Raw genomic sequence first — 27,084 nt, 5'->3', positions numbered from 1 at the left:
GTTTTTTTGGGAGTGGATAAATACAATGAGGCTTCCTGCCTGGAGGAGCCAAGCAGTGGGGAATGGGGAAGGTGGAAGGTGTCGGTGCCCAACCTTCCTCAATTGTGGTTGATCCAGCTCAAGTTCCACTGTGGCAACTTGAGACATTCATTCAGTGGCCTTGAAGTTTCTAGTACATTCTGCATTTGAGCATCTGCTTACTGATTGGCATGGTAACGCAGCCAGTTGTTTGTTGGCTTTTTCGCAAGTTCTTAAGTAGCAGAAAAAGCTATTTTCTGCTCTCCTCCAGATGCCTGTCAGACCTGAGACCCGGGTTTGACTTGCACTTAGCAGTGATGGTGAGCTTTTTGCTTTGAGACGGGGGCAGGAGGGGATAAATAATAAAATAAAGCAACCTAACTACCTTTTTCTTTTGGAAAGATTTTTAACAGCAATGGGTACCTAATATTCAGTTTGGTCTCTAGCTTTAGTTTGCCAGATGAATCCGCCATTTACTTTAATGGTAAGCTAACTGATGCTTAACTACTATGTAAGAATAATGCAATAAACTACACGTAGGGGCTTCCATGTCTCAGGTTTCCTTTCAAATTCTCTAGCAGGAGACCAGATTGATTCTCAGTCACCTGCATGCTCATTTCTGTGTGCCACCACTCAAGTTGGTGGTTGTGTTCATGTTTGCTCCCTCTGTCCTTTTCTAGAAGGAGCTGTGACTCTGTCAGGGAACCCACCTGCTGTGCACAGTTGCGAGACGTCAGCTTGCCTGCTTAGCCTATGTGATATATCATCCTGCCATTGCACTCTAAAGCTTTTTTCCAGTAAAGCAGGATGCTAGCTGCTAAAAAGCTTATTAGGTACTGCAAAACCACTGTGATTTCAATTACAAGTTTTGTGCTAAAAACTGACAGGCTGTTCTCTGTCATGTGTTTGGTTGGGATTTTGCCCTACATTGGCCCATTTCTAGAAGGGCAGCACTGGGATATGAGGAGCTCGGCAGGAGGGGCTTCCAGCAACCACAGACTGGTTGCTTATAAATCACCTCTAACAGGTTGCCTCACTTTTGTGATGTCCATGTTCCTGAGATCATTTTCCCATATATGCCTTTAGTTCCTGAAGATGAGCATTTTCTTGCCCTAATGTCTGTTAGAATTTCTGTTGGAATTCCTTCCATGAACTAGTGTAATGCTTGCTTGTGTTTCTGGATTTGTTCCTTCTGGTTTTTGTTTGCTTAGTTTTATTTGTTTTGCAGGTTAGATTTATGCCCTAATAGCATCAGCAAATGAGGTTTGTAGTCTTAAGCCAGCCTAGCTTACCCTCTAGAAACCAGAAATCAGTTTGCTTTGCAATTCTCTTTATCTCCTTGTTCTCCAACTCACAGCTTAGTGGTTTGACCTTTTGCGTAAGCTATTTTTCATCAGCATTTGCCAAGGTTTTCTTAAACACTTTAGCAGTGCTTTGCAAGTGTAGAGCACAAATGTTAACTCTTTCTTTCTATGTATTATCTGTGCTTTGTTGACTGATTTTTTTGTAAGTAGAGTAGTCTATAATCTTGAGTCAAGATGTCCGAATGCTGAAAGCCATAATGTATGTAAAAATGACCTTTGATTCATTGTTCCAAATTCCAATTTGATTTTGCAACTTATAAGGAAGTATTAATGTATTTCTCTATTTCTCTGTAGGTCACGTTACATTTGAATCCAATTTCATCAGTACATATTCACCAGAAGCCCCTGGTGTTCCTTCTCAGTTCTCCTTTGCCGCTGGTCTGGAAGGTAAAAACAGAAAGACTGGCACCTGGAATCCGAAGAGTTTTCTTTGTAAGTATACACAGTCCCCTGGCCTGCTCTATATCATAGCTACCTGTCACACAAGTCATAGAGCTAACAGCATTCGTTTGGAAAGTTTTCAAACATACATTGAAAAAAAACCAAGTTAACAGGAGGTCAAGTTTCAGTGTAGGGCTCTGGGGGACAGTTAGGTGGTAGGGCAAAGCAGTTTGGGAAAAGTACCCAATTACTTGTTATGTGAATTCAAGGAAAAGAAAGCAAAACTGCTTTTTCAGAATCTGCATATCGTGTAGCTGTTAACACTAGCAGTCATTTCAGTTCTAAAAGCTGCAAGGTTATAACAGATTGCCAGTCCTGATTAGAAATTTAATTTTACCAAAATGCAAAGAGCCTCAAACCAATGGGAAGTATTGTGGGTGGACACTATTTGTGTGGTCTGTGACCAAAACAAAAATCTGTATGTATTGAGCTCAATATGTACAATTACGGTTTATATCTCTGCTGAAGCCTGGTCTATTAAAATGACCGAGCTAAGCCCAGAATGAAGTCATTTTTATTTCTCAGAAAGACTGGAGCACTGCTTATAATGTAGGATCCAAATATTACCTAGTATTTGTAAATCATGTCCTTACAGTTTGCCAGGACATTGAAGTTTGCTATTTGTAGTGAAACAGACAAGTTGTTTGGATTAAATTTTTAATGCGTGACATCATGTCTAATCACGAGTTGTCTTTATTAAAGTTGCAGCTTTTACTATGCTCAACTCTAATTGCAGAACTAAAGTTGATTATTCTTAGCTATATCCTTATAGGGTTTTTCTTGTCCAGCACAGTTGACAGTGGTAGGCAAGACTGGTTCTGCAATGCCCGATGGGAAATTAATGGTGTCCCTGTGCATCAGCGGGAGGGGAGGATGGACAGTGCTGCAGCATTGGCACACTGGGAAGGGACACTGCTCTCTCCGTGGTGACACGGTTAAGTGTTCCAAGAGTCCTATCACTTGCTGGACACCAAAAGCTTTCTGGGATTGTTTTTCTTCTTGTCATCAGGATACAAGAGTAGGAGTACCCTTGATGTTATGGACTTCGAAGGACTCCATCAATCAGTGTGGTGCAGATTGGCACAAAGGGCATGGGCTTGTTTGTATTCTAAAGTATTCACAATCTTAGGTTTTCTCATTACCGTGTTAGAGACGCTTGACCGTTATCTTCTTGTTGACCGTTCCTGGTATGTGTCCTTAATGCAACCAGTACAGTTGAGGTCTGCTCAGAAAAAGACTGAGGAACAAGATGATGAACAACAGTATGATAAGAGTCCTCACTCCTCTCCTGGACAAAAGAAACAGCACCTTTCATCAGTTAATCAAGTCTTGGACCTACTTTCAGTTTAGTTTTGATCTCCTCCTACAGTTGCTACATCATCACTCCCATTTCATATCAGCTAGTTGGTGGGCAGCTATCTCTTCCCTTCTCTTCCTCCTCCTTGAGGATTTTCCTTCTTCCCCCATCTTGCCTCTGGGAACGAAGAGGTTCCCTGCTCAGAGCCACCCTTTTTCTGCGCTCTGATTGTGCTGGCGTGGCTTGGCTGGGCTCCACACAGCCTTGTTGGGCTGCGTTAAGGCATAGGAACAATAAGAATGTGCCTAAGGCCGTGACTGCCAAAACTGTACCATTAGCTAAGCGTTTGCCTCAGAAGACTGTTTCAAGCTCTCCTGGTTACAAAAACAGGCTTGAAAATGTGAGCAGCAGCACTCATGATTTGGCTGAACAACTTAAGCTGTGGTGACTGGCCATTGCTTTTCCACAGTTCCACTCCGCTCACAAGGACAAATGCATTGTTTTCCCAATAGCTTTCTGAAAAAAGAGCACAGAATCAAGCAGCACAGAAAACATGGGAAATGCTGCAGAAGTGCAATTTGCCAAAAAGAAATGGAGGGGCTCTAGTTGTGCAGCGGAGCTGTTTGCGTTGGGCTGTGCCGCTTCGCAGTCCCTGGGACTGCCTCTGGCCTGGAGGAGCGCGGCCCTCTGCAGAACCAGGGCTTCCTTTGCCAGGTGAACTGTGGGGCAGATGGACGCACTGCTGCTGCCCCCTGCCACAGCCCTCTGGTGCCGAGAGCTGAGCTGGGAGTGTAAATAGCAGCTCTGAGGGCTGCGGTGTGCAGAGCTCGCTTCCTTGGCCCTTGTTTGAAAATACTTGGCTTACCCGTGTACTTCTGCAGCTCTGTCGTGTTCATTCTCCTTAAATGTACAGCCAAGCCAGAAAATGGAGTATTTTGAAGATTTTAGATTTAAAAAACTTTTTTGGATGTCCATGAATTCAAAGCTCGAAACAGAAATCTGTGTCATGCATACCGTAGGAGTGTCATAACTATTGTGTCTGTCTCTATGGAAGCCTCGGGCAGGACAGTCATTGACCTTCCGGCTTCTTCTTCAGACTTCTCATACAATAACATTCATTCACAATTTTATTTACATACTGTATGTAAAGTATGAATTGCACTGGTTCATTGATTGATCCCTGGTTAGGGTAGGTAGCATAAAGAAGCTTAAATGGCAAATTCTGGGACTTGCTGCTGATAAAGACAACACCCCTAGAGCCAGGTCAAAGTTCGTAGCAAACAGAACACGTAACCAATAAGCCCTAGCTTTCTTTTTATTACTAGTTATTATTTTTTCCCCGTAAAGCATCATAATTTCTTAAACTGTTACAGGGAGGTGTATTTTGAATAAAGAAATAAAAATTACCTATTAATGGTATTAGATGATCCAAGATGTTCTCCAGAATATGAACAGGTAATGAGTCAGAACACGCTGTAAAGTACTGTAATTACCATTGTACAGGTGGAGAAATGAAGGTACACTGAGCTTAAATGATGGTTATATTGGAGCAGAGGGTAATTAAGGGCTGTATGTTCTCAGTGTCCTCATTAGGAACACGGGCTACTACTGTCACTCAGTAAATTGAGTTTCCACTAAAGCTAAGACACTGCAGATTGCTTTATGGAAAGGATGAAAAGATTTAAAGCTTGTGTCTGCATGTGTCAAAAAAACCCAGGAAAATACGGTACTGCTGAGTTGGGCTGGAGCTTAACTTCTTATCATGTCGCTCGAGCTTGGATTTTTGCCTTGGGCCTGGTCATCTATTAGGCAGAAGTTAAAATGAATGGGGGAGAAAATCCAGCCTTTGGGTTATAGAGGGAATCACAAACTACTTTCTTGGTAAACATTTTTCAGTATAAAAATGTAAATTGGGTATATACTTGTGGGTTTACACTTGTTTTTATCATGTGATGCTGTCGAGGTTAAGATTGCGGGGTGACAATAAAGCCCTGGCAGATGTACTGTTAACCTCCTCACCCCCCTTTCCCCCTTCAGCCCCTCCCTCTCCCCCCTTCCCACTCAGCACAGGCGATCAGTAGGAAAGAAGGACAGAGAGAAGAGAGTTGGAAAAATTAAAAATGTTTTACTAATGCTACTAATAAGAATAGAGAAAATAATACAAAATATACAAAACCAATCTTGAAAGTCCCAGCAACTGCAGAGCCGGCACCCGAAGTCCTGGATTAGACTCTGCAGCCAACCAGAGCTGGATCCAGTCTGTCACTAGGCCTAAGTTCGCAAGGACGACTAGCAAGGTCCTCTCCTAATGTCGGCCATAAGGAAAAGGGAGGAAAAAAGGGCCGAGATACTCTTGATATCCCACTTCTATGTGAAGTATTCATGTGAATGGGATGTTATACTCTGTTGGTCAGTTTCTTGGTCACCTGTTTCTCATGGCCCCTCTCACAAGAGGTGCATCCATGCTTATCAGTAAAGTTGCATCCATTGCTATGTTTACCAAAACATGTATCTGGTTTTCTAGGAAAATGCAGCTAATATGAAAGCTTTAGCTGACAGGCAAATTAGCTAAAAGAGAAACTTGTTTTTAACAAAACCAGGACAGATGCACATCGCTTCCCTCAGCACAGTGACTTGTCGCGCTTTTGTCTTCATGGAGGCAGCTCGCAGGTTCATTTTCACAAAACGTCCACTGGTGGCTAAACTTCGCAGTGGAATAAATAACATGCCTCAACCAAACCAACCAAACCAAAGGGTGTGTTCTGGTAGCATCAGGATTTTTTTAATGTCATATTTTGAAGGCTTTTTTTCCAAACTCCTGGCACGGAATGGAAGGCGTCTGAGGGCATGGGTGCTAAAGGGAGTTGTTCTTTACTGGTCTCTTACCTTATTGTATTGTAATTTTGCTTCTCAGGGCATCTTTCCCCATCTGTAAACTAGAAGAAACACTAGTGAATAGTTTTTTTTAAAAAAATCGGCATATTGGTAAAAACCTGACATAAATTTCTGTATGCGTTAGAGAAAAGTGAATATATAGTAACTGCATGGTGTGGTAGTAACAGTACATTTAGCATAGACAGGGTTATTTTCAGATTCTCTGTGCATTATATATATATATCTTGATGGATTAAGTAGGTGGTGCTGGGAAAATTATTGTGATTTTAGTCAAGTCTTGAGTTTATTCTCAACATGTTAAAAATAAATATAGCTAAGTATTGTGGCATTTCAATCCAAAAATACCTGAAATGGGTGAGTGCGTGAACTCTGCCTGACCTAAGCAAGTGAAAATCCTGACTTTGATTACTGGTGTATCTAGTTGTATTAGCCTGATTGGATATTTTTACGTGTCACAAAAATATAACTGTTTGGGAATGGTCATCTTCTGTTCAGGTGTCCCTGGGCTGGACCATCAGCCGCTCTCATCACTCAGAAGAGCAGTGCATGGCTGGGAAGTTCTGCTTCATTCAGCAAGGGGAATACTTAGCATCTGTGCTATATTTTTTTTCCCTAGTAGGAAATAAGTGCCAAAATTATATCGTAAAGGAGGAATAGGAGAGGAACGTGAAGGACATTTTCTCTGGTGGTTAGGCTGGTTAGATTATGACAGTTTGCAATTTTATGTAAGCTAGGCAACACCTGTAGAAAATGCTTATACCTGTGATCTTGTTGCAGGTCAATCTTGCAGAAAAAACTTACCATACCTCTTCCACCAACTTACTTTTAAGTTGTCGTATAACAAATAATTTCCTCCTTTTACATCAAGTCATTATTTCTCTCCTTCTCTGAAAGCAGTTTATTGCTAACGTGCCTTGGCAGAAAACCAGAAGTTTTATGAAACTGCCCATAAGGAGGGTTTTATAGGTGCTACTCAGCAAATTATTTTTTCATTTAGATTTGATAACTTTCTCAATTGCTTTTATAGCCTAGGAATGCCTTTACTGGGCAAGTGAAAGTAGTGAGAATTAAATCAATGAAAGAAGAGACCCAATCCTTTGTGATTTCCTGGCAGAAATCACTGTTAGAATAGATCCAAACCCCCCTTAAATATCTACGTATGAAATGTTATATAATATTTGATTTAAGATGTGATGTTTCAGCTCTTTCTCAGAGTTAATTATTCAGGCAATTGAATGAGTGAGAGCTATGGGTGAGGAAGCACTTATGCAAGCAAATAACCTTACTCACAAGAACCCCTTTAATAGGACTGAATGTGTGTGTTAAGTTGGTAAAATGGAGGAAGCAACAGCAGTAATGATAAATAGAAAACCAGATCACATGCTCTTGGCTTAAGATTTGAAAAAAGAAGAGAAAAGCTTTAAAGAAGAATAAGTGATGGAATTACGAGTTTAATTATTAGTCATTTCTGTATTTCTAAGAAGAAAAAAAGCAATGTTCTCATTACTTCAGCCAATAGCTGGTTTATTCCTTTCACTTCATGAAAATATGGTTCACATATTTTGGGTCTCTGCCACCAAACCACAGGCTGTTCTATGGTTTGCACTAGATTTTGGATGACTGACAAAACTCACTGAAAAACAAGTGCTATTTGTTTTCCTGTGCCTAGTATTTAACGGGAAATCAGGAGGCTAAATTTCCAATCATTGGTTAAACAGACCCAGATGTGAACAGAGTGCTCTGCGAGGAGAAGAGTGAGGAAGGATAGGAAATGCATGACTAGTGATAGATTTGGTCTAAATAGTGACCTTTCACTATTCAGAGTAAAAGCAGTAGATTTTCAGTGTTGTGTAACAGTGTGAAGAGGTATTTAAAAGGACGTTTACATTTCCATAGAATCCTAGGTTTGTTTTTTTTGTAAATCTTCATGGTTCTTCTGCTCAGGAGCTGGAAACAATCCTGTAGTTGCCCTTTTCCACTTGGCAGAGTTCATATTCCCCCTCCTGCTCCCCACACCATTTCCTCGCCTTTTGAAAAATGTGATAAGTGTGTAATTAAAAGCAGTGTTTAGTAAACAGTAACCCTTATTATGCTTTTCACAATAGTAAATTTGCCTGGAGACTTTGTCTCATGGCCCCATTCAGCCCCCTGCAAAATCCTGCATTTCTGAAGTCTATATAACTGGTTTACTCCCATAAATATCAGGGAGGCCTGAGGCTATGTATGGTGCTTGTTCTTATGTTCTTGGCAATAGAGTGGAAGGGTTTTGTCGGAAGTACAGATGGCAGAAAATGGCAGGGTGGTAAATACATGTTTGAAAGTGATGCATTGTCTGCATTCAGTAAAAGGATTTAAAGAGTACAATAACCGTAGCAAGGCAGCTTTAAATATCTAGGTGGCTTTTTGATTCAAAGGTTGCTTCATGAAAGTGTTACAGAAGGGAAGGGATATTTCTGGCTTAGAAAGCAAGACATAGTACATGAAACAAATATGCAGCATATAGTAAAAAAAAAAAGGTCTATATGTGGTAGTGTGATGTCCCAAAATAGGGAAATTTTATGATATGTAGGTGTCCTCTTCTTCTACTGTTAGAACTTTCATTTGGGCAGAAATATTTCAAAAATACCAACTTACCAGTAAATTTCAGAGGAAGGACAGTAGGTCCCTGTGCCTTAGTGTCTCCTTTCACGGCATGTTCGAGTCTCACGTTTTTTTGGAGCCTGGTTTACTAAGCGTATCACATAGGTCATAGTAGATGTCCTGTCCCAGGTGATGTAGGCCATCTTTCAGCTTCAAGAGCGGGCTGCCTTCATGGGTCTCTGCTCCAACCAAAACTTTGTGTTGAAATTGTGGATGGGCCAGGTCTGGGTGCTGCTGCCCAGGCCCGTCACTTTCAGAGCAAAGGAGGCTGATAGTTAGGAAGACTTGGGCTTTAAGTTAAACCAGGCTGCGAGACTAAGGAAAGAAACAACATTCTGGTGTTTAGTGGCCAAGGTATGTTCCCAGTCCCATCTTGCAGGAGGCTGAAGGGCCTGGAACAGGCATCTGTGATGGTCTTTAACCTTCTGTATGGTCACGGCTCCTTCCCTCTGCTTGCTTCAGTGAACAGGGGGTTTAGCTAGTGGAAGTTTACAGAAGCAGGCTTTTCATTTTGGCAGACTGTTGGTGTTAGAGATGTGGAGATAACACATCACAACAGGTTGTGTTACTGAGTCATTTATTCCAGTGGAAACTATGGCTGCAGTCGCATAGATATGGTTTAATTCTTCTCTTCTTCCACCAAACTGAACCTAACTTGAAACAGAATCCCTGGAAAAGCTTCTGCTACCTTATTTTGTTCAGATCAAACGAGTGTTACCTGGAGTCTATTAACATGTTGTTAGAGATAATGTGAGATGTGTGGACAATTACCTGTGTGCAATTAATAAACCTCTGCTGAGTCCTAAACTTTGGGAACAGATTTCCCCTTTACACAGGTGTTTTTGTTTCCTTTTTATCAATCTAGTAATTATTCCATGAGGGTTTTGAAAGTTACACTTGCTTTGACACAGTTTCAGCGTAGATGGAAAATCCCAGGATCTTCTTTCTAGATACATAAAGACATGCAAGAGTCTGATCCTACAAGGTTCTGCTTTCATCCCAAGAAAGTGTTGAGCAGCCATAATTCCTATCAAGATCTTTGGTTGTTAGCGATCTGAGCATCTCCCAGGAAGAAGAATTAAAATCTAAGATCTTGTTAAGATAGTGCTGCTTTTTTACCTGTTTGTTTTAAAAATGTGAGAACTGGCAGTGGAATTTTGTGATGACTGTAAATGGTCTTGAGAACACTAAACTGAAAAAGAGAAGCTTTACTACTGCCTGAAAGCATCACACTTCTGTGGCTGGTAGGGACAAAGCTGACAGATGATTCACAAACGTTGCTTGTCATTTCAAAAGGAGCATGTTACTTACTCACCGAAGAGTATTGTTCTCTTGGTGATTACTGTATGTCGTATGGGGATTTATGAACAACAAAAGATACGTTTTTGAGTTTCTGAATACCTGATACTTTTCCATACATGACTTTACTTTTCCTCTGTAAGGGGCCAAAGCACTTCAAAGTACATTGTCAAAAACCACCAGCTGAGTCTAAACCCCATGTAAGCTGCTCTGAAAGCTGGTTCAAATTTTTGAATTATCTTCTGAGCAGATTTACTCCTCTTCTACACGTTCCACCACAGGTTTGATACTGTATAGCTCAGATAAAAATACGAAGGATGCTGCTTTTCTTCTGCTAGTATATTTGCCTCAGTCTTGGCTTTATGGGTGGTTTTGTTGGTCACTTGTGCTGGAGGGGCCTTGGTGGGTAGTGGTGTAGCTGTTGCTGGGAGGGGAGGGATCATTTCATGCTGTGGACAAATCACTTGTATTCTGAGTCATCTCCTAAAGGTGCCTACCTCTCTCTCAAAGCTAAATTATGAACTTGCTTCCTACTTGGGAGTTCTCAATTATAACTGTGTTAAATACTTAAAATGTCATAAAGCCAACAAAGTAAATATACCACTTGGATCAGGTTCAAAGGAAGAAAAAAAAGCAATAAACATTTAAAAGGAGAGAAGGAAATAGGTAAAATAAGAAACAGAAGACTGTATTTTGAGTGTGTGCGGTGTTCACGCTCAGCAGTGTGTACATTTGAGACAATCCAGGCTTGGTTCTGAGAGTTGTTCCGTCTGGGGAACAGTAACTTTATGCCATTTGGCACTTCAGGTAGCTGATGTCCTGGACTACCATGGCAGCCTTGGGAGGGCAGTTTTTGTGAGACTGGAAAGTTTCCTTAAGGGGCATATAAAGGTGGTTGTCTTTTTTTTTTCTCCCCAACATGAGGGGCATATGCTTCCTCGTTTCTGTACAGTGCGAAGAAACTTACAGTCCCTGTTTTCCCCAGCAGTCAGCAAGGTAGTAGTGTGTGTAATCAAAATATGTTCCCAAACATGTTTTGTTTGATAGGATACTCAGGTTTTGGTAGCAAATTTTTAAGATACTGTACTTGATCTTTGATTCTTCTGACTGCAGAAGAGCCCTTTGAACTGCGGTCCTTGCTGTGGTTAGTGGCCATGGCCAGTATGTTTTGGTCTTGCAAACTGATTTTCCACATCAGACTTGGAAGTTTCCTCATTTAGCCTCAGAACTGTGACAGGGCACACAGGCGACTTCAGCGGCAGAGGATATTTCTGGTGCAGTCACTTTTAATGTCCCCACAACAACAGAAAGAAGTAGAGCTGGGGCACTTTATCCACTCTGCAGCCTCTGAAAGCAACCACCGAAGGAGATGAACGGAGGAGATAAAAGCGTACACGGCAGAGGTTTCTTAATCACCCCGTCGGCTGTGTAATGAGCGCTCAGATAAAAACAGTTGATATATTCCCAAATATTTAAAACATCCTTTGATTTTAATGCTCCGGTTTATCCTAAGTATGTTAGAGAGAGCTGCTTTTGGTTTGTTCTGAAGTGTAAGTAGTTAATGTTCAAGGCAGGTGTTGAAACAGTGACGGTTGCCTTTTTTGGAAGAGTCTATTGAATTCTTTCCAGAAAAAATAACGTGCTTGGCTCACTTAACCTTGCCTTAGGCCCGTGTAGTAAAAATCCCAACATTGGCAGGCACAGCAGAATCCTGCTCTCCTTTCTAAAACCTGGTGGTGGAACCAGCATTTCAAATAGACTTTACTATGTGATTAAAAAAATAAATTATTATAAGCTTCATGTTTATTTAAAGATGTTTACTGTATGATCATCTAGTGAGGATGCTTTTGCCAGACTTTTTGGTTGCTCTGCTTTCTGTCTGTTGGTTCCTCCCTACCAGGACTCAGTACCTTTGTGGTTTATTGATAGGATCTGTCTTGCAGGAAGACATTTGTCCTGCTGCAGGATGAAGCAGAAGGTTTTCAAGTTTTAATTAGTAAGAAATGGAAACCCAAGTGTATTCTGAGGAAGAAAGCTGTTGTGCCAGCAGACATTTAAATATCTTAAATCTTAAACAAAAAAGACAGTGAAACTGCATTATTGCAAGGTAATACATTTCTTTGGCCAATATTTAAAAGGAATGTTTTCTCTCACACTTACCTCAGGTGTCTTAAAGGGTAACACAGATACTTCTTACACTGATACTGACTATAAAAAGAACTGGAAACATTGTGAAATAGTGTAAATGGAAGACAACTACTCTACTTATTGGATAAACTGTAGTATTTTTGAGGTATTTAAGCAGGTTTGTTCCTGAGAGTGGAATGCCAGCATCTACTCAATATTCCTGCAAAATAATAACAGGTTAAGTCTTTAAAACCTGCAATTTTTATGCATGGGAGATTTTTCTAATTAGGCTGGAGCTCTGTGAAGATGTCCCAGATGTCTTGGATATAAAGACATGGTTGCTAAGAGGTGTTCTGGATGCGATCCATGCGGGGCTGGGCCTGTGCTGTGTCAGTGTCATCCCACCAGCCTGTGTGCACTGTAAAATTTAATATGTTAGGAGCATTGTAGAGAGGACCCATAAAATCAGTCTATGGTGTAGCTGCTTCTGAGTGGTGAAAGTACAAAGTGAATGCTATTTGCTAAATACATTTTAAAGATAACTGTGTTACTCTCTTTTCGTAGTATTGTAGGTTTGGGGGCATTTACTCTAATGGCAGAGTTTGCTTTCTTATTTCAGAACTCTGAGAGTATTGAGAGAATATGCTGTATTCTGTGTTATACTGAATAAAGACGTTTTCCATTTAAAGGAAGTGTTTTATGGTAGTCATATGAAAAACAACAAATAAGGCAGATCATTGAGAATTGAAACAGATGTTAGTTTAAACTTTGAAAACTGTTCTGGCAGAAGAACTCCTAAGCTGTTTTTTCTGACAGGTCTGGTCAAACTGAACACTGAATTACATGGGCCTTCTCTTAGAGGAGAGTATGTGATATGTGTGTAATAAATGCTAATGTAATAGCTGGAAGCACAAGGAAGAACTTCCATGTGCCAGAGGGTGTAATTTATGTGTCTACTTGGACAAATATTTGTAGGTGCTAAACAAACTGACACGTAACATCCTGAAATAGTGCTGGGAGCTATACTTCCAGGGTGACTGCTGGTAGTTAATTTCTGTAATTGGAACCTGATTTCAGATAACCTCTGTTAAATACTTGCTATTGATGTGTGTTGCTTAAAAGGTGGGAGAGATACTTACGACCATTATCCTGCTATAACATGCAAATAATGCAATAAAGGATTTCTTCTCTTCCTGGATGTAAAGCAACAGTAAATACCTTGTCTTTCTCTTTCCTTACTCTGTGTTTCTGTTGCCTTTTATCTGTCACTGAGCTTTGGACTCTTGCTTTTTCTGATTTTGGGGTTACTTCAGTAGTTCCCAGTTTTATTGAGCTTCACATCCTTCTCTGCCTTCAGTTCCTCAAACCATCTTCTTCTTACTCTCTCCTGTCCTCCTAGATGCAACTTGTCTTCAGCTCCCTGAGCTCAGCTCAGCTCCCGGGCAGCCCTGCACCGCGCCTGCAGCAGCCCCATTTCGGAGCCCTCCCTTTGCCCTCCCCGGGCTGATGGGTGCTTCCTTTTAAAAACCATCTTTGGAAAAGGAATCGTTACGTAGATGTTAAAAACCATGAAGTTTAGGCATGGTTGGAAACAAGCCATAATCACCTTCAGTGAATGTGTTTCGGTGTGACATACTACATGGCTTAAATATGCAGCCTGTCTGTGCAGATAAATGTACCACACTAAAAATATGTTTTTGTTCCCATCAGGTGTCTTTAGGTTCCGTTGTTCAGTTTGAGAAGGGAAACTTCTCCTTGTCAGCAGAAACGGAAGAAAAGGTTTTTCCTGAGAAAAATGAACATCTGCTACAGTGGGCCCAGAAGGAATATGGAGCAGTAACATCTTTCACTGAACTCAAAATATCCAGAAACATCTATATTAAAGTAGGAGAAGGTAAAACAAAACAAAACCAAAAGAACTGGTAGGCGCTTCTAGATGTTGAGAATAAGTCTTGCCATAGTATTATTTCATATCTTTTATTTTAATCTTTAAACATACCTGTCATTTTGCAAGAGATGTGATATGAAAGGGGAAGGCAGACAAATAAGAGCAAGTGTAAAGACCAGACCTTGGAAATAGGCAACTTTTAATGGATTCTGATGCCGTAATTTTGTGCTCATTAATGTGGATATAGTTGGCCAGAATCTTACAGAGTCAAAGCTTCACCTTTTAAAAAGAATAAACTACTCATGGTGATTGTTTGAGTGCCTTAATCTAAAGGACAGAAGTAGAGAACCTGAGGTAGGGGGTAATTTCTGGAAAGACCTGAGCTGCATTTTTTTCAGTGTTTACATGTATGAGGATCCATACTACTTTAGGCAAAGAATTATTGCTTTCTTCACCGAGATGAGTTGCCTCAGTCTGATGTCCTTGTGTATTTTTATCCCATGGAGAAATATTTCCTGTCCCTGTGAGCCGCATGCCAAATTCATCAGGTGGCCCGGGGCAGGTGGGAGAGCACTCCAGCTCTTCAGGGGTTTCACAGGCTCATATTAAGGTGGGGTTTGGGCTGTAGCTCTGTAGCTGAGTGGTGTTGGAACAGCTTAGCAACTTGAGCCTCTGCAGCACCTTCTGGCTCATGCTTTCCCTGAGCTGGCTGCCGGTCACGTCGCATGTCTTCTGCAGGGGAGTTCCACCTGAGCTGGTCATAAATGAGAGCCACGGCTCTTCTCTTCACTACATTCTTGGAGCAAGGCAGTCAGTTCAGCACGGTTTATGCCCTATTTATCTCTATCAGGTTCATTTTCTGGAAAATATATTGTTATTAAAAGGAGCTTTGCAGGGAGAGCAGACTTTCCTCTATTGTGCAGGATCATGATTGGTGGTGAAATTTTCTTTATCACAGGTATGGAATGTTTTAAGATGTCAGTGTTCTTTACCTAACGGCCTGCAGTTCACTGGTTTTTTTTCATTCCCTGAAGAAGTCATCCAAGTTCAGGCTAAAACAAACATCCAGCTTTAGGCTAAACTAAAAGCAGCAATGATAAAGGCTGGCAAAAGTGAACTGGAACTCATTTGTATTGGAGCTTGTGGTCCAGATATTTTGAAACTAATTGTTGTCTCTCGAGAAGTCCAGTGATGAGAAAAGTAGAAATCAATAAAACATTCATGAACATCCAATGAGTACTGGTGGGCTGAGCATTTACTAGCAGAAGCAGCCTAATTTAGTAGTACTTCAGCAATACTTCTAGAGAAACTCCTGCATAGCTGAAAAAATCCCAAAAACCTGTGGAGAAAAGATTCTTTCCTAACCACCTGTATCTGATCATTTGATTTCCTGAAGCGTGAGGCTTGCCCCCCAAAATCAGAACACGCCTCTATTGGATTTATCCAAATCCTGCCAAATTTGTACAGGATTCCCCTGTGTGATTTTTGTTCTACTTGGCACCAGTCTTGGATTTTAATGCCAGAAAATCATTCAGAAATATATTTATTAACTTATTATAGTGCTCTTGGAACGTATACGTGGGAGTAGTGGTCTCTGTGTTGCAGAAATGAACATTTAATTAGATATGTCAAAAAACAGATACAATTTTGTTTGTTGATTTGCACATCTCCAGATGAACTAGGAAGCTAAATAGGAGAGCTTTGCATCATCTTTAGAATGTGTTAAAACATAATTTAATTAGGAGCAAGTACACAAAATGGAACTTGGGAGGCAACCAGAATATATGGTTTCTGAGAAGCCTCCTACAAACTAGCTCAGTTGTAACCATTTTTTATTTAAATTCCTGGCAGAAGAATGATGGTGGCTGTATGTGTGGGAGTAATGCATGTGTTCAGGGCTGGGGAGAGGGTCGGTTCTTGAACTGCAGCTGTCGAGCAAGGAGTTCTATGGAAACCATGTGGGACGTGGAGCTGGTCTGCTGCTCTGCAGAGTGAATGATGGAATCACTGGATTCCACAAACCACAGCGTATGCTAATGGACGTTTCAGGGTTTTTCGTACAAAACTCACACTCCTCAAGTGCTTTAGGCACCCTCAGCTGCCAGTCTGTGAATCACAGCTAGTGATACTCATTGTCTATAGGTGGTCATACGAAGTAGTTTCTTGCTGTGTGACCAATACAGAATTTAATGGCAGTATTCATGTAGTTGTGTACATTTCAGCTTCACTCAAGTGAGAGAAGTCTGAAACTGGAAGATACAACTTTTTAGAAGTGGAGGCTGTAGCTGAACACAGCAAACAGAAACTGCCAGCCGGAGGACAAAAAAATCCAAAGAAGGGTGATCTTTCATAGAATAAACTGCTTCTGATGCAATGGGTCTTTGAAATCGCTTCTGAAGCTGCAAATGAAAGGCCGCTGAGCAAACCAGCAACCTGGGTCAGGGCCAAGTACATCTGAATCCTGTCAATTTAGAGAGAGTTGCTGATCAAATAGTGCAGGGATTCTGAGCACAGTGAGAATTTGAAGGGGCCAGAATGAGGGTTTGGAGGAAGGGGGCACAAGAAGTGGTGTTCTTGTTCTTGCTTTGATTTGTGCAATGAAGGAGGTGGCAAAGTGATTGCCATGATAATTGCTATCAGATTCTAGAAAGTGGGACTGCTCATGGTGAAAGTTATGTCAGCAGAAATCAGTTGGATTCCTCATGCTTCAATGAGATATGATTGTACAAGTCAGGAAGACATATCAGTTAGCTAAGTGTTACTTAACACATCCAGTACTGCCAGTGTAAATCCAGGGCAGATGTGCTAGCCTGGAGGGAGCCTAATTTCAATACGTTTCTTAGTTAAATAAGAATAAAGAAATAGTCAACTCTAACAATAACTAAACTGGAAAATGTACTGTCTGTTTACAGACAGTAAGACTGTGCTCCTGTCCTGGCAAAAGATGAAGCTTCAGTCCTGACTCTGAATTTTTGCCTGTACACACTAGTGACGTATCCTGCACAGCGGACTTGCTTGGTTTAATCCTTGCAGGTGATTGCATTGTGTCAGGCTTTAGCTGTGTGTGTCCTGCCAAGAGCTTCTCCTCTCCCTGAAGAGACCTCTGCAGCCCCTTCTCTGCTCCCGTTCATACCCTGCCGATAAATGTCAGTCAAGATTCTGATCTCTGTTGTGCTAAGGGCTAGTAAACTGCAAAATACACCCGAAAAAGCCCTGCCATCAGAGTGGCTGAGGAAAGTCACAAACACTTTGCTTATCCTGAGCTCAGCTTTGAAAGGCGAGCTTTGCTTTGATGGGATTTTCAGTGCTACACCAAACTGCTGCTGCCCAGGGCATCTGTCTTGAAGAGTGACACCTGATTAAAACAGCACTCATTTTCACAAAACTCTCATGATTTTAAGCTGGGATACTCAACTTTTACCCAATTTAGCCAAGAATCTGCAGATTACACCTAATTTGTGCAGGATAGAGCGGGCTGTGTCTCTCCTCATCCGTAAAACAGAGGTGCTGCCCACAGGCACGACAGGTCCTGGTGTGCGATCTGCAGTCCCCGTCCCTGCAGCCCCGCTTGAGCCCAACGGGGAGGCGGCCACTGGACTGTGCAGATTAGAGAGGCGCAGGGACTGTAAATTGACTGTTTGCTGGCTGGTGTAGTAAGGTTTTTAATTGATTGCAGAGACCTACACTTCCTTTCCAAAGTAAGGAGATAGCCCTGAAACTAAAAAAGCATGATAAGCAAAGGAAGATGACATGGATGCGCTTTTCTGTTCCACCCCAGACCTTAGTAACAGGTACAGACGAGAGTAAATACATTTTGGTGAAGGGGAGAAGTAGATATGTACATGAAATAGCCAGTGACAGAGTTAAAATTTGCCGCAGAGGAAAGCGTGCTGCGGAGCGGAGGCCCAGGCTGGGGAGCCTGCGTGCTGGTGGCAGCAAGAGCAGCGGTTCTAGGCAGCTCCAGAGGCTTTTAATGGACATGCCAGGAGCAGGAACCAAGTTCTTTGCAATGGCAAACAATAGCACGTGTGGTAATTATCCACAAACCACTCAGAGGCTGTTATTTTATGGCTTGAATTGTGTTCTGTGGCAGCTGAGAAGCAAATACCTAGTATCTCTGCATGTGTATATACAAATTCAAGCTCAGACCGTTTGGGATCATTTTCCATTCTGTGCTGTTGTGGGAGGAGCTGGCAAAGCTGCAGCTGCATTCAAGGCTGATCTGGCAGGGCACGTACCAGATGTTAGAGGAGCACTTTGCTTGCAGAGTATGAATAGTTATGGTCTCATACAGCTTTCATAGATTCTGTAGGGGAGGCAGCAAGGTTACTATTCAAAGACTACTTTGTGTAAGATCGGAAGAAGAAACTCCCCTAATTGTTTCTGCAGCGGCCGGGGTCACAGGCGTCCCTGCAAAGCTGTGTACCACACAGAAATGCGCTTCAGGGGTTACATTTCAGCTCTCATTTCGGGAGCAAACACTAACAGTGGTCTCAACTCAGCTTTTAAGAGTTTGTCCATATGCATTATTTTTTTTTTTTTTTTTAATTTCTTTTTTCTGTCTTGCTACTGACCTTGGTAGGAAAGCCTTCTTTGTAAAGCAAAGGTCGAAGAGCCAACCATTTGGAGTTATATTCTTACAGGACTTTGTGTCTTTAAACAAGATACTTACTCCTTTTGTGTATTATGTACATATAATTCATATGTAAAGCTATGTCAGAGAAAGAAAGTATATTTTTTCAATGGAAATACTGCTTCTTGGGGTACAGTAATGTAGGCTGTGCATGAGAACTTCATACCAAGTGACTATTTTTTATGTGTTGCATTGTACACTAGCTAATCCTTGTGATCAGCTAGGCAGTTAAAACCAAACGAGAGAATGAATATCTACTGTAGAATTTCTTCATTTCAGTTATGGATATTATGGTCAGGTTTCCTTAATATCAACAACTGATTTCATCCTTTTCTTGCTGTATTCAATTCTCCATGCACAAGAGAACTGCAGTATTTCTAGTCAGCACTTACTCTGACTGCACAATGTATAGGAAATTATATTGGGTAAGGAAATGGAAAATACTTTCTGTGATCTTCTAAATATGTGAATTTTATAATAACAAGAATAAAAGATGTTCTAAAGGGAGCTGGTATAGATCGCAAAAGTGTTCTATGAGTTAATTTCAAAATAAAGAATTTTTGTAAAGGTGCAAGGAACAAACCAAATGTGTTTTATTTATTTCGAAAAATGCTCACATATTTTGCTTCAGTATTGTTTTCAGATTTCTCTTTGTAGGGATTTTCTCCCAGTAAATACTTAAATCTGTAAATAGAAACTGTTCAGTTTAAAAGTATTAATAGATATTTTACATCAGAGATATGCTGTGTTGTTGCAACAGTGATCTCCCTTTCAATATTATGTTGATTTGTCGTAAGTGCTTATGATAGGTAATAGATACACCTTTTAGTCCAAAGAGCTATATAGTAAAAGATAGTGCTGTGTTGAAGTAGTTGTAGTACGTAGATCCTTGTAAGCTCATATCTGTGTGTAAAGGTGCTTTCTTTTTCTTTCTCTTTCCAGATCAAGTTTTTCCTCCTTCATGCAACATAGAAAAGAATTTTCTCTCTTTAAATTACCTTGCGGGATACCTACAACCAAAAACAGCAGAGGGGTGCCTTTTGTCTAACTTAATCCAAGAAAGAGAAGTTCATATCATTGAACTTATCACCCCGAATTCCAATCCATACAGGTAAAGTAATGTCTAAATAGATTAAATCTTTGAAATCGCAGCTAAAGATTTCACCTCTCTGTTGAAAATCACTGGAAGGAGCCTTGAGGAAATCATGGAGATAGAGGTGGGAGGACGGGTCTTTGCAATAAGGGTAGTTATCTCATTGCAAGGTGGCGAACCCAGAGCCTGAGAATATTCTGGCCTCGCAACGTTGGGAGAGTAAAAAGGTGCTGAGGGGTGTGATGGGAGTGGAGCAGGTGAGCCCAAATGTTCTGCCCCTGTGTGACACGAGTTTCAGCCCCATCCTGAACAGAGCTGTTCTTCAGCATCAGCATCGTTCTGCGTCCCTTGCGATGTTATGCAATAACGGCCCTGTCTCCAAGCCCTCTGGGCTTTTGGCTTTGGCTGATGGTACAGTAGGAATTTGTTTTTCAGATGGTAACGCTGCAAAATGTTTAAAAGTTTTGGTTTTTAAAAGTAAAAAAGTAATAATTTTAATAAGTTAAATTCCTCTTGCTTTGTTCTTAGTTTTATGTATTGTCCACAGCTCTCTGTACAAGGTTTATGTCCACAAAGAAGCACACAGAGCTGGGCACGTGTAAAACTGCAGAAGGTGAAATGAAGGTCCCAAGCTACACCAGGTCTCAGTGCAGAATATTAGTTGACACCTGTTACTTGGGGATGAGCATGTTCTTGTGACATATGTCCCCATGAGATGATCTGGAAGTAAAGATTTTTTGTCAAATTAGTATTTTGGACGATTAGATCTTATTGATGCGTACAAACCCATTTGCTCTACTTATTTTACTGAGGTCTTGAAAATCTGGATAGTGTTCATCTATTTTCCAGCAAGCAGTAGGCTGGACATCTGTTTTCTTTTCTTTTTAAACTAAGTGTATATCCAGAAGTATTGGAAACTGAATACATGGCTTAATTCCTCAACACACACAAGATCCTAAGCAAAGTAATTTCCACAACTTAACTGCCTAGGCAGACACACTCCCCAATATAGTATTTGTTCTTTTTTTTTTTCCCCTTGGTATTAACCTGCTTAATTTGTCTTTTTGCTTTTTTTTAAGGTATTATTTTGAGCTTTAATGCAGTTAAAGCCAAAGGGAACTGAAACAGCTATATTTAGCCTCTGTAGTAGTGAAATAAGAAAACAGTATTTATTTTATAAAGCAAACTGCTAGTCACATAACTAACCTGCTCTAAGTAATAGCTGAAATGAGTAGCACACTTCTAGTAAATAAGAGGCAAAAGTATTATTTGTCTTAAAAGTATCTGTTGCTATTGTTATGCAAAATGATTTAAGCGTATGTGGAATAACAATCTGTTTTACACATGTTGTGTTGCCTGGGATAATCTCCAGCATTTTAATCAGCTGGCCAGACAGTGGAAACATGATGGATTGGAAGAAGGTTGATAGCTGAAAATTTCTGGCATTCTGGTCTAACTTTCTCTCTGTTTTCCACATACAGTGCTTTCCAGGTGGATATAATCGTTGACATTAAACCATCTCAACCAGGCGCCAAACTTGTCAGAGATGTCGTACTTATCCTCAAGTGTAAAAAGTCTGTCAATTGGGTTATCAAGTCGCATGATGTCCAGGGAAAGCTGGAAGTGATTGTAAGTTGAGGCACCTTTATTTTTTGAGAAAGATCATACTGCAACAGTATAGAGTCCATTTAAATGTGATATAGTGCTAGACTATGTTGATTCCTGGATCCAACCATATTGATTTCCGAATAAACCTTTTTCTCTCTTAGCTACTTTTTAAATTATTACAGTATTTTAAGGATTAAATAGAGAAACTATGTATTTTTTTCTCATTAACTTTTAATACGTGGGCTGTTAAACTGACCAGCGCATCACAGAAGCCAGGTGGTTAGCGCAAAAATTTAGGGTCTGTGTCTTTTCGATTTCTGTTGAAGTACCATAAACACAGAGCTGGATGTTCATCTCCCTTTTTGCTGTTACTTTGGCGAGTGGATCTACAGGTTCATCTCAGAAGTTGGAAAGATGCCTGTGAGTGCAGAATGGGTAATCCCAGATACACACCGCACACCCACGGCCCTTTAGAAGTGGAAACTTTTTTACTCCTTCCACTCGTGTTTGTAGTAGTCTCTAGCCCTCTTCCCTGCCATTGCTTCTTCCCACACCACGTGTTTGGTCAAATTGACCTCACCTCTCCTCAAACTGCAGATAAGAAGTTTAAAAAAAGAACTAAACCCAGGATCTATAAAGATAAACTTCGGAAACTACAGGGTGTTTCAAAAAGACCAGTTTCAAAGATACAGTGATTTCAAATTGGGCCCATCTTTTTGAAACGCCCTGTATACTTACACATAATTGGAGTTTCTGATTCAGGATGATTTTAGTGGCTCAGCACCATTTCTACTAAGAAAATGTGTTTTCTCTTGCTCTGAAATAAAAAAATAAATAAAATTGGACTAAACTTGCAGCCTATAAATGTGTGGCCTATTTCTGTCTTAAGTGATCATTTAGGAGCACATTGTTGATTTGAGATGAATGTTTGCTCAGTACCACCAAGTGGCCTCCTGATTAAAAGTTTTACAGTAACTCAGATACATTTACAAACTCCAGCTATCTGTATTTATAAGAATTTTACTTTGCTTAGTAGCTTTCTCCTTTTAATGTGTGCCAGGGCAATTCTGACAGGATCTAAAAGCTGCCTGATCTAAATCTTCTAAGAGGACAGATTGGTAGGCAGGATTTCGTGCTAGATTTTGAGAATCAAGGAAATGAAAATAAATACATTGTGGTGTTGCTCAGAAAATTGAATGGAAAAATAATCTAGGCTGGAGGATGAGATTCCCTTTTGATCCCTGACACGTCTTTATCTTACGGACAGGAAAGGACGTTCTGATCATCCTGTAGGTTCTAAATAATCAGCCCTTAAAAGAGAAGGGTCAAGGTTAGTTGCCTAGGAAGAAGGGCAAAAAGCAATGCTTGACTTGGAAGTTTTGTTCTGGATTATTACATGAAATTCACCACTGTATATTTGGGCCTGTGTGGATCTACTTTCACAGGATAGAGGATTGTGCATTACTTCACTTCATGCTTGGAGATAGCCAAAGTACCATATTTAATATCCATGAAGCTGCCTCTTCATGGATGGTGAATTTTCAGGGAGAGGAATTCTAGAGGATTTAAAAATGTCTAAAGTGCTGCACTTGAGTACAGAACAGCAAGGCTGCTATTCTTTTTAAATTTCCTTGTTAATTATTGAAAGTATAAGTAAAAAGTATAAGTGAAAATTCTTTCTGTAAAGAGTGGCAAAAGGTAACATTTTATTTAGATTAACAAAAAGAGAAAGTATTGCTATATATGGAAATGTCAGTATATAAAAGACTTTGCATATTTATGTTAGGATTTGTGAGTGACTGTTTGCTAAACTGCTTTATTTATATAGATGCTTCATTTTCTGAATGTGTGTTTGCTCTCCTTTATTTAGAGGGGGGTGTGGGAGGGAACTACACACCCCCGTGTCACTAAAAAGCCTGTACATCCAGCCTTTAGGATCTGTTCATATCTCTATTAAGCTGAAGGCCTCTCCAAGCCCAAATTTAGACAATGCATAAAAAACATTACTAAACAATTAGGTAATGTTTCACAATGTTCTTTTATTAGTTGAAGCAGTTCCATGCACTTCAATTTTCCTAACTTCTTGCCCTCAGTACGAATCAGAATTGTCTTGAGGGGATTGGCAAACCGAGAGGCAAAGGTTAGTTCTAAGCTGCCTCAAACCCCAGCCTGGGAGTTATTAAGGTCTAAGTTCATAGGCAAAAAATGAAAAAAGACTTTTTAGGTCATCTAGCTCATCTCCCAGTTTGCTGTGTTCTTGGAACTCTGAAAGAGAGTGGGCACAAAACTAAGTAAAATGGAAACAGTTCAGGTAAAGTAATTGCACTTAGTATACATGCAATGCTTTGCTCCCAGGCTGAGTTTAACTCCAGTCTGCAGTCTGTCCTTGCATCAACCCCAGTGCTGTGCTGGGTGTCTCTGTACTCGTGGTCTGTGTGCTGTTCATGTTGCTTCCTTTGGGTTCCGTGTCCTTTTGCAAAGCACGGTGGACAAAGAAGGGAAATCTCAGCAAGAAAGTAAGTGTTTCAAGGAATACAGAGTGACAGAGGTGAAAGGCACAGAACAAACCTGTGAGAGTTTCTAAAGCTTGGAGGGGCTATCCTGTACACAAGAACAGCTGCCCACCAGGTTCTGAAGAGGTCTCTGTTCCGAGCAGGTTAATAGGTGACTCTCCCTGCCTGGTGCTGGCAGGGCAGGCAAGTGAAGGAAGGCACGTCTGTGCCTGCAAGGCTTTGTGCTCGGTTTTGTTGTGTTGAGGTGACGCAGGACTGGACATTTACAGGCTCAGCGTGGAGTGGAGAGCTAGAAACAAGCCCTGGAAATGGTCAGGTGCCAGCTAGGACAGGTAAAATCCTGAGGTAATATTTGCTCTGCTGTCTCCTTGTTCCAAAAAAAGGAAAGCAAAGAGGGAGATTCGGCAAAGTTGGGGTAGCATAATAATTCCAGCCAGTCAAAACTGTGCGGCAGTATGAAAATGTGTGATAATTCATGGCCAAATTTGTATCTGTTGAAGAATAAAAGATTATTTGATCCAAAACATTAGTAAGGCACCAAAATTAGGATACTGATTCCTTCCTTTTTTGTTTCTTGTCTTCAGTAGCCTTTGCTGGTCATTGGTAAATGTACCGCTAACAGTATCCTCAAACCAGGCACTCTGCACCTAAAATTCCTTCAGCTTCCGTTGTGAGGCTGTGAGTGTTTATAGAATGCAGAACTGGGTCATTGGGAAGAAATGAGGGAGGGAGTTAAAGGTAAAAACTCTGCTGTTCGATCAGGATGCTTAATGAGCTTTATTCACATCTTTGTTCAAAAGCTCCGTTTCTCAGGTCAGGTAGAGAATTGCACCTGAGCTCTGTGATGCTGGGTAGCGGGTCCATATGGCCACTGTCTAAAAGCGATCTGAGCAAAAGGGGTCAGTGCAGTCAATCTTTGATGTTCTAGAGTGAGAAAGAATTAGGATTTGTTCACATTGAGGGAAACTAATGGAGAGTAAAAAAAAAAATGCAGCCTATATCATGGAGGTGTGGAAATGAGTTTGTCTTTTGTAGAGCATTCAATGCTATCATCTGCATGTAGAAAGTGCAATTCAGTCACATCGCAGAAATAACTGAGAAGTGGGTTGTTGTGCCTCTCCTGCTGTATGTTCAGCTTGTTCCGTAGTTGTGGATGTGATTGTTATAGTGATAATAGTAATGTTGTGAATGCAAAAATAAATACATATGTATTTACCTTTGTGTGAACACGTTTAAGATGCCCAGCACTTAGAAGCAAGTTAAAGCGTAATACCAGTGAATGTTTTCCAACTGCCCTTCTACCAGCTAGAGGTGCTTGTTATATTCCTTTAACTTGCACGTTTGGACAAGAAAACTTGATGTTTTGCAAAACATTTACAGTAAAACAAAAACTAACTGACTGTGTGACACGTCTGTGTTCGGTGGCCAACCTTGACAAGCTGTTTCTAATAAGAAAACTAAGAAGTCAGCAAGTACGTTTCAGTTTGCTGTATCGATGTATATGTGTAAAACTTAGACTGTTAATTAATTTTTACATTTTATGTGCAGAAAGTATATGTTGTCTTTTAAGTAGTTTGGCCTTGCATAAATGTGCCTGCTCACACTTACTGCTCTATTAAGCATTTAATTCAGTCCTGTTTAACGTGCTCAGCGTTTTGCAGGAGGCACACAGCATTTCTAGTATGAAGCTCACTCAGAGGCACAGACTCTCCTCAGTCAGCTGACTCTAAAGCGTTAGCTGGTATCTGCTCTGCTTCACGAGCATGCTGTGTTTTGCCTTTTTCAGTAATGCACATTTGAACAAAGGTTTTCCCATGTGTAGCTTAAGTAATGCTCTAATCAAAGAAATGAAGGGGGCATTTGAAAAATCAGTTGTCATCTTGAGTTTACCTCACCTTAGAAGTCATTTCAACTCAGCTTTGAAGAAAATACGACATTATACAAATGCTGTAAATACATCTTTGTCTCATTTAGGGATTAACAGTTTCTGACTACCTTGATTTATTGTACTCCAGGCAGAGCCTGGAAGGAAGGGGGGGGTTGGTTTCTCCATGTCTACAGCAGTTCTGTGCCTGAGGTGGCAGAGCCTGGTTTATGTCCCAGGTGTTTTCAGTTTACTCTTATTTAATAGAGTAAAATCGAGTAAAAAAACCATGTTCAGTTAGTGTCACCATTCCATTTGAAGTATCCTTAAATGGTAAATAATGACCAAAGTTTTTCTTCGTTTGCAGACATCAAATAGCGTTGGTTTTGGAAAGGAAACGGAACGATCCATGACTATGAGTAAATCAGTAAGACCTGATATTCCCTCATCATATGAGAGTTTGATCAAGTGGGCTTATGAGCATAACTATAGACCTGTTACTTCCTACACAAAAGCCCCTGTTGCAAACAGATTTCATCTGCAACTTGAAGATACAGGTGAGCTTGAAGATGGGCTTTTAACATATAGAAATAATCTATCTTGTATTTCTGGAAATGTGATGATTTGGAAGGTGCTTTCTCAGTTTTGAAGCTTTGTTGTTGGGGGTTGCCCTGCTTCCACTGCTCATCATCAAGAATGCTGGTAATATCTAGGAATGCTGGTTAAAAAAAATAATATGTGGCTTTTTAATGAGAAAAGTCCAGGCAAATTGTCTTCTTTCCTGAAATGTTAGTGGAATTAGTGGTTATAGTTTATCCAGCTCACAAGCTGTTAGAGTTGACCATGCTCAGCATTCACTGGAATGGGCTTCAGCAACTGCATTGTTTTAGTGAATAAATCCAGCTTTGGGTGGTTGGGTTTTTTTGTTTTGGTTTGCATTTCTGTTTGTTTGTTTTGTTTTCAAAGTATTTACTTTAGGCAATTAAGCAATTTTTAAAATTTTTTACAGACAAAACTGGTTTACCAAAGAAGTCTGGGCAAATAGTATAAATACAACCATTAAAAAAAAAAAATCGTTATTTGACCAAGTAATTGTCGATGCAAAGATATCCACATCCATTAAAGCTAGTGGAGTTGCATCTGCTTTTTCACTAATTCTGAATTTCAACCACTAATAATATTGTTTAGCTGTTATGATAAAGCTTACATTCACATTAATTTTATCAATTGTACTCTCATAGGTCACAGATAATGTGGCTTGGGCCACGTTTGAGATTTCTGTCCTTAGCAGTTGTGTGTATAGGCCAGGAGATGGTGTTCTCATTTACTCCATATAAAGTTATCTTTCACTGAACTTCACTCTGGTTATATAAGTAGTTCCACCACAGTGGAATGACTGAATTT

General features: G+C 40.5%; 1 protein-coding gene across 1 annotated transcript in view; it reads left to right on the top strand.

The window, feature by feature from the left end:
• The window catches only part of TGFBR3 (transforming growth factor beta receptor 3), a gene marked incomplete at both ends in the record, with an annotated part of 98,204 nt that overhangs the window by 50,896 nt on the left and 20,224 nt on the right, over window positions 1–27,084 (top strand). Inside the window, 5 exons of the mRNA XM_080349246.1 lie at window positions 1,677–1,814; window positions 13,792–13,975; window positions 19,545–19,713; window positions 21,177–21,324; window positions 26,048–26,237. Coding sequence (XP_080205372.1) covers window positions 1,677–1,814; window positions 13,792–13,975; window positions 19,545–19,713; window positions 21,177–21,324; window positions 26,048–26,237 — 829 coding nt within the window. The remainder of the gene's footprint in view (window positions 1–1,676; window positions 1,815–13,791; window positions 13,976–19,544; window positions 19,714–21,176; window positions 21,325–26,047; window positions 26,238–27,084) is intronic.

This window comes from Nesoenas mayeri (genome assembly GCF_963082525.1).
Source record: "Nesoenas mayeri genome assembly, chromosome: 8".
Classification (NCBI taxonomy): domain Eukaryota; kingdom Metazoa; phylum Chordata; class Aves; order Columbiformes; family Columbidae; genus Nesoenas; species Nesoenas mayeri.
This window is presented reverse-complemented; position numbering and strand designations above follow the sequence as displayed.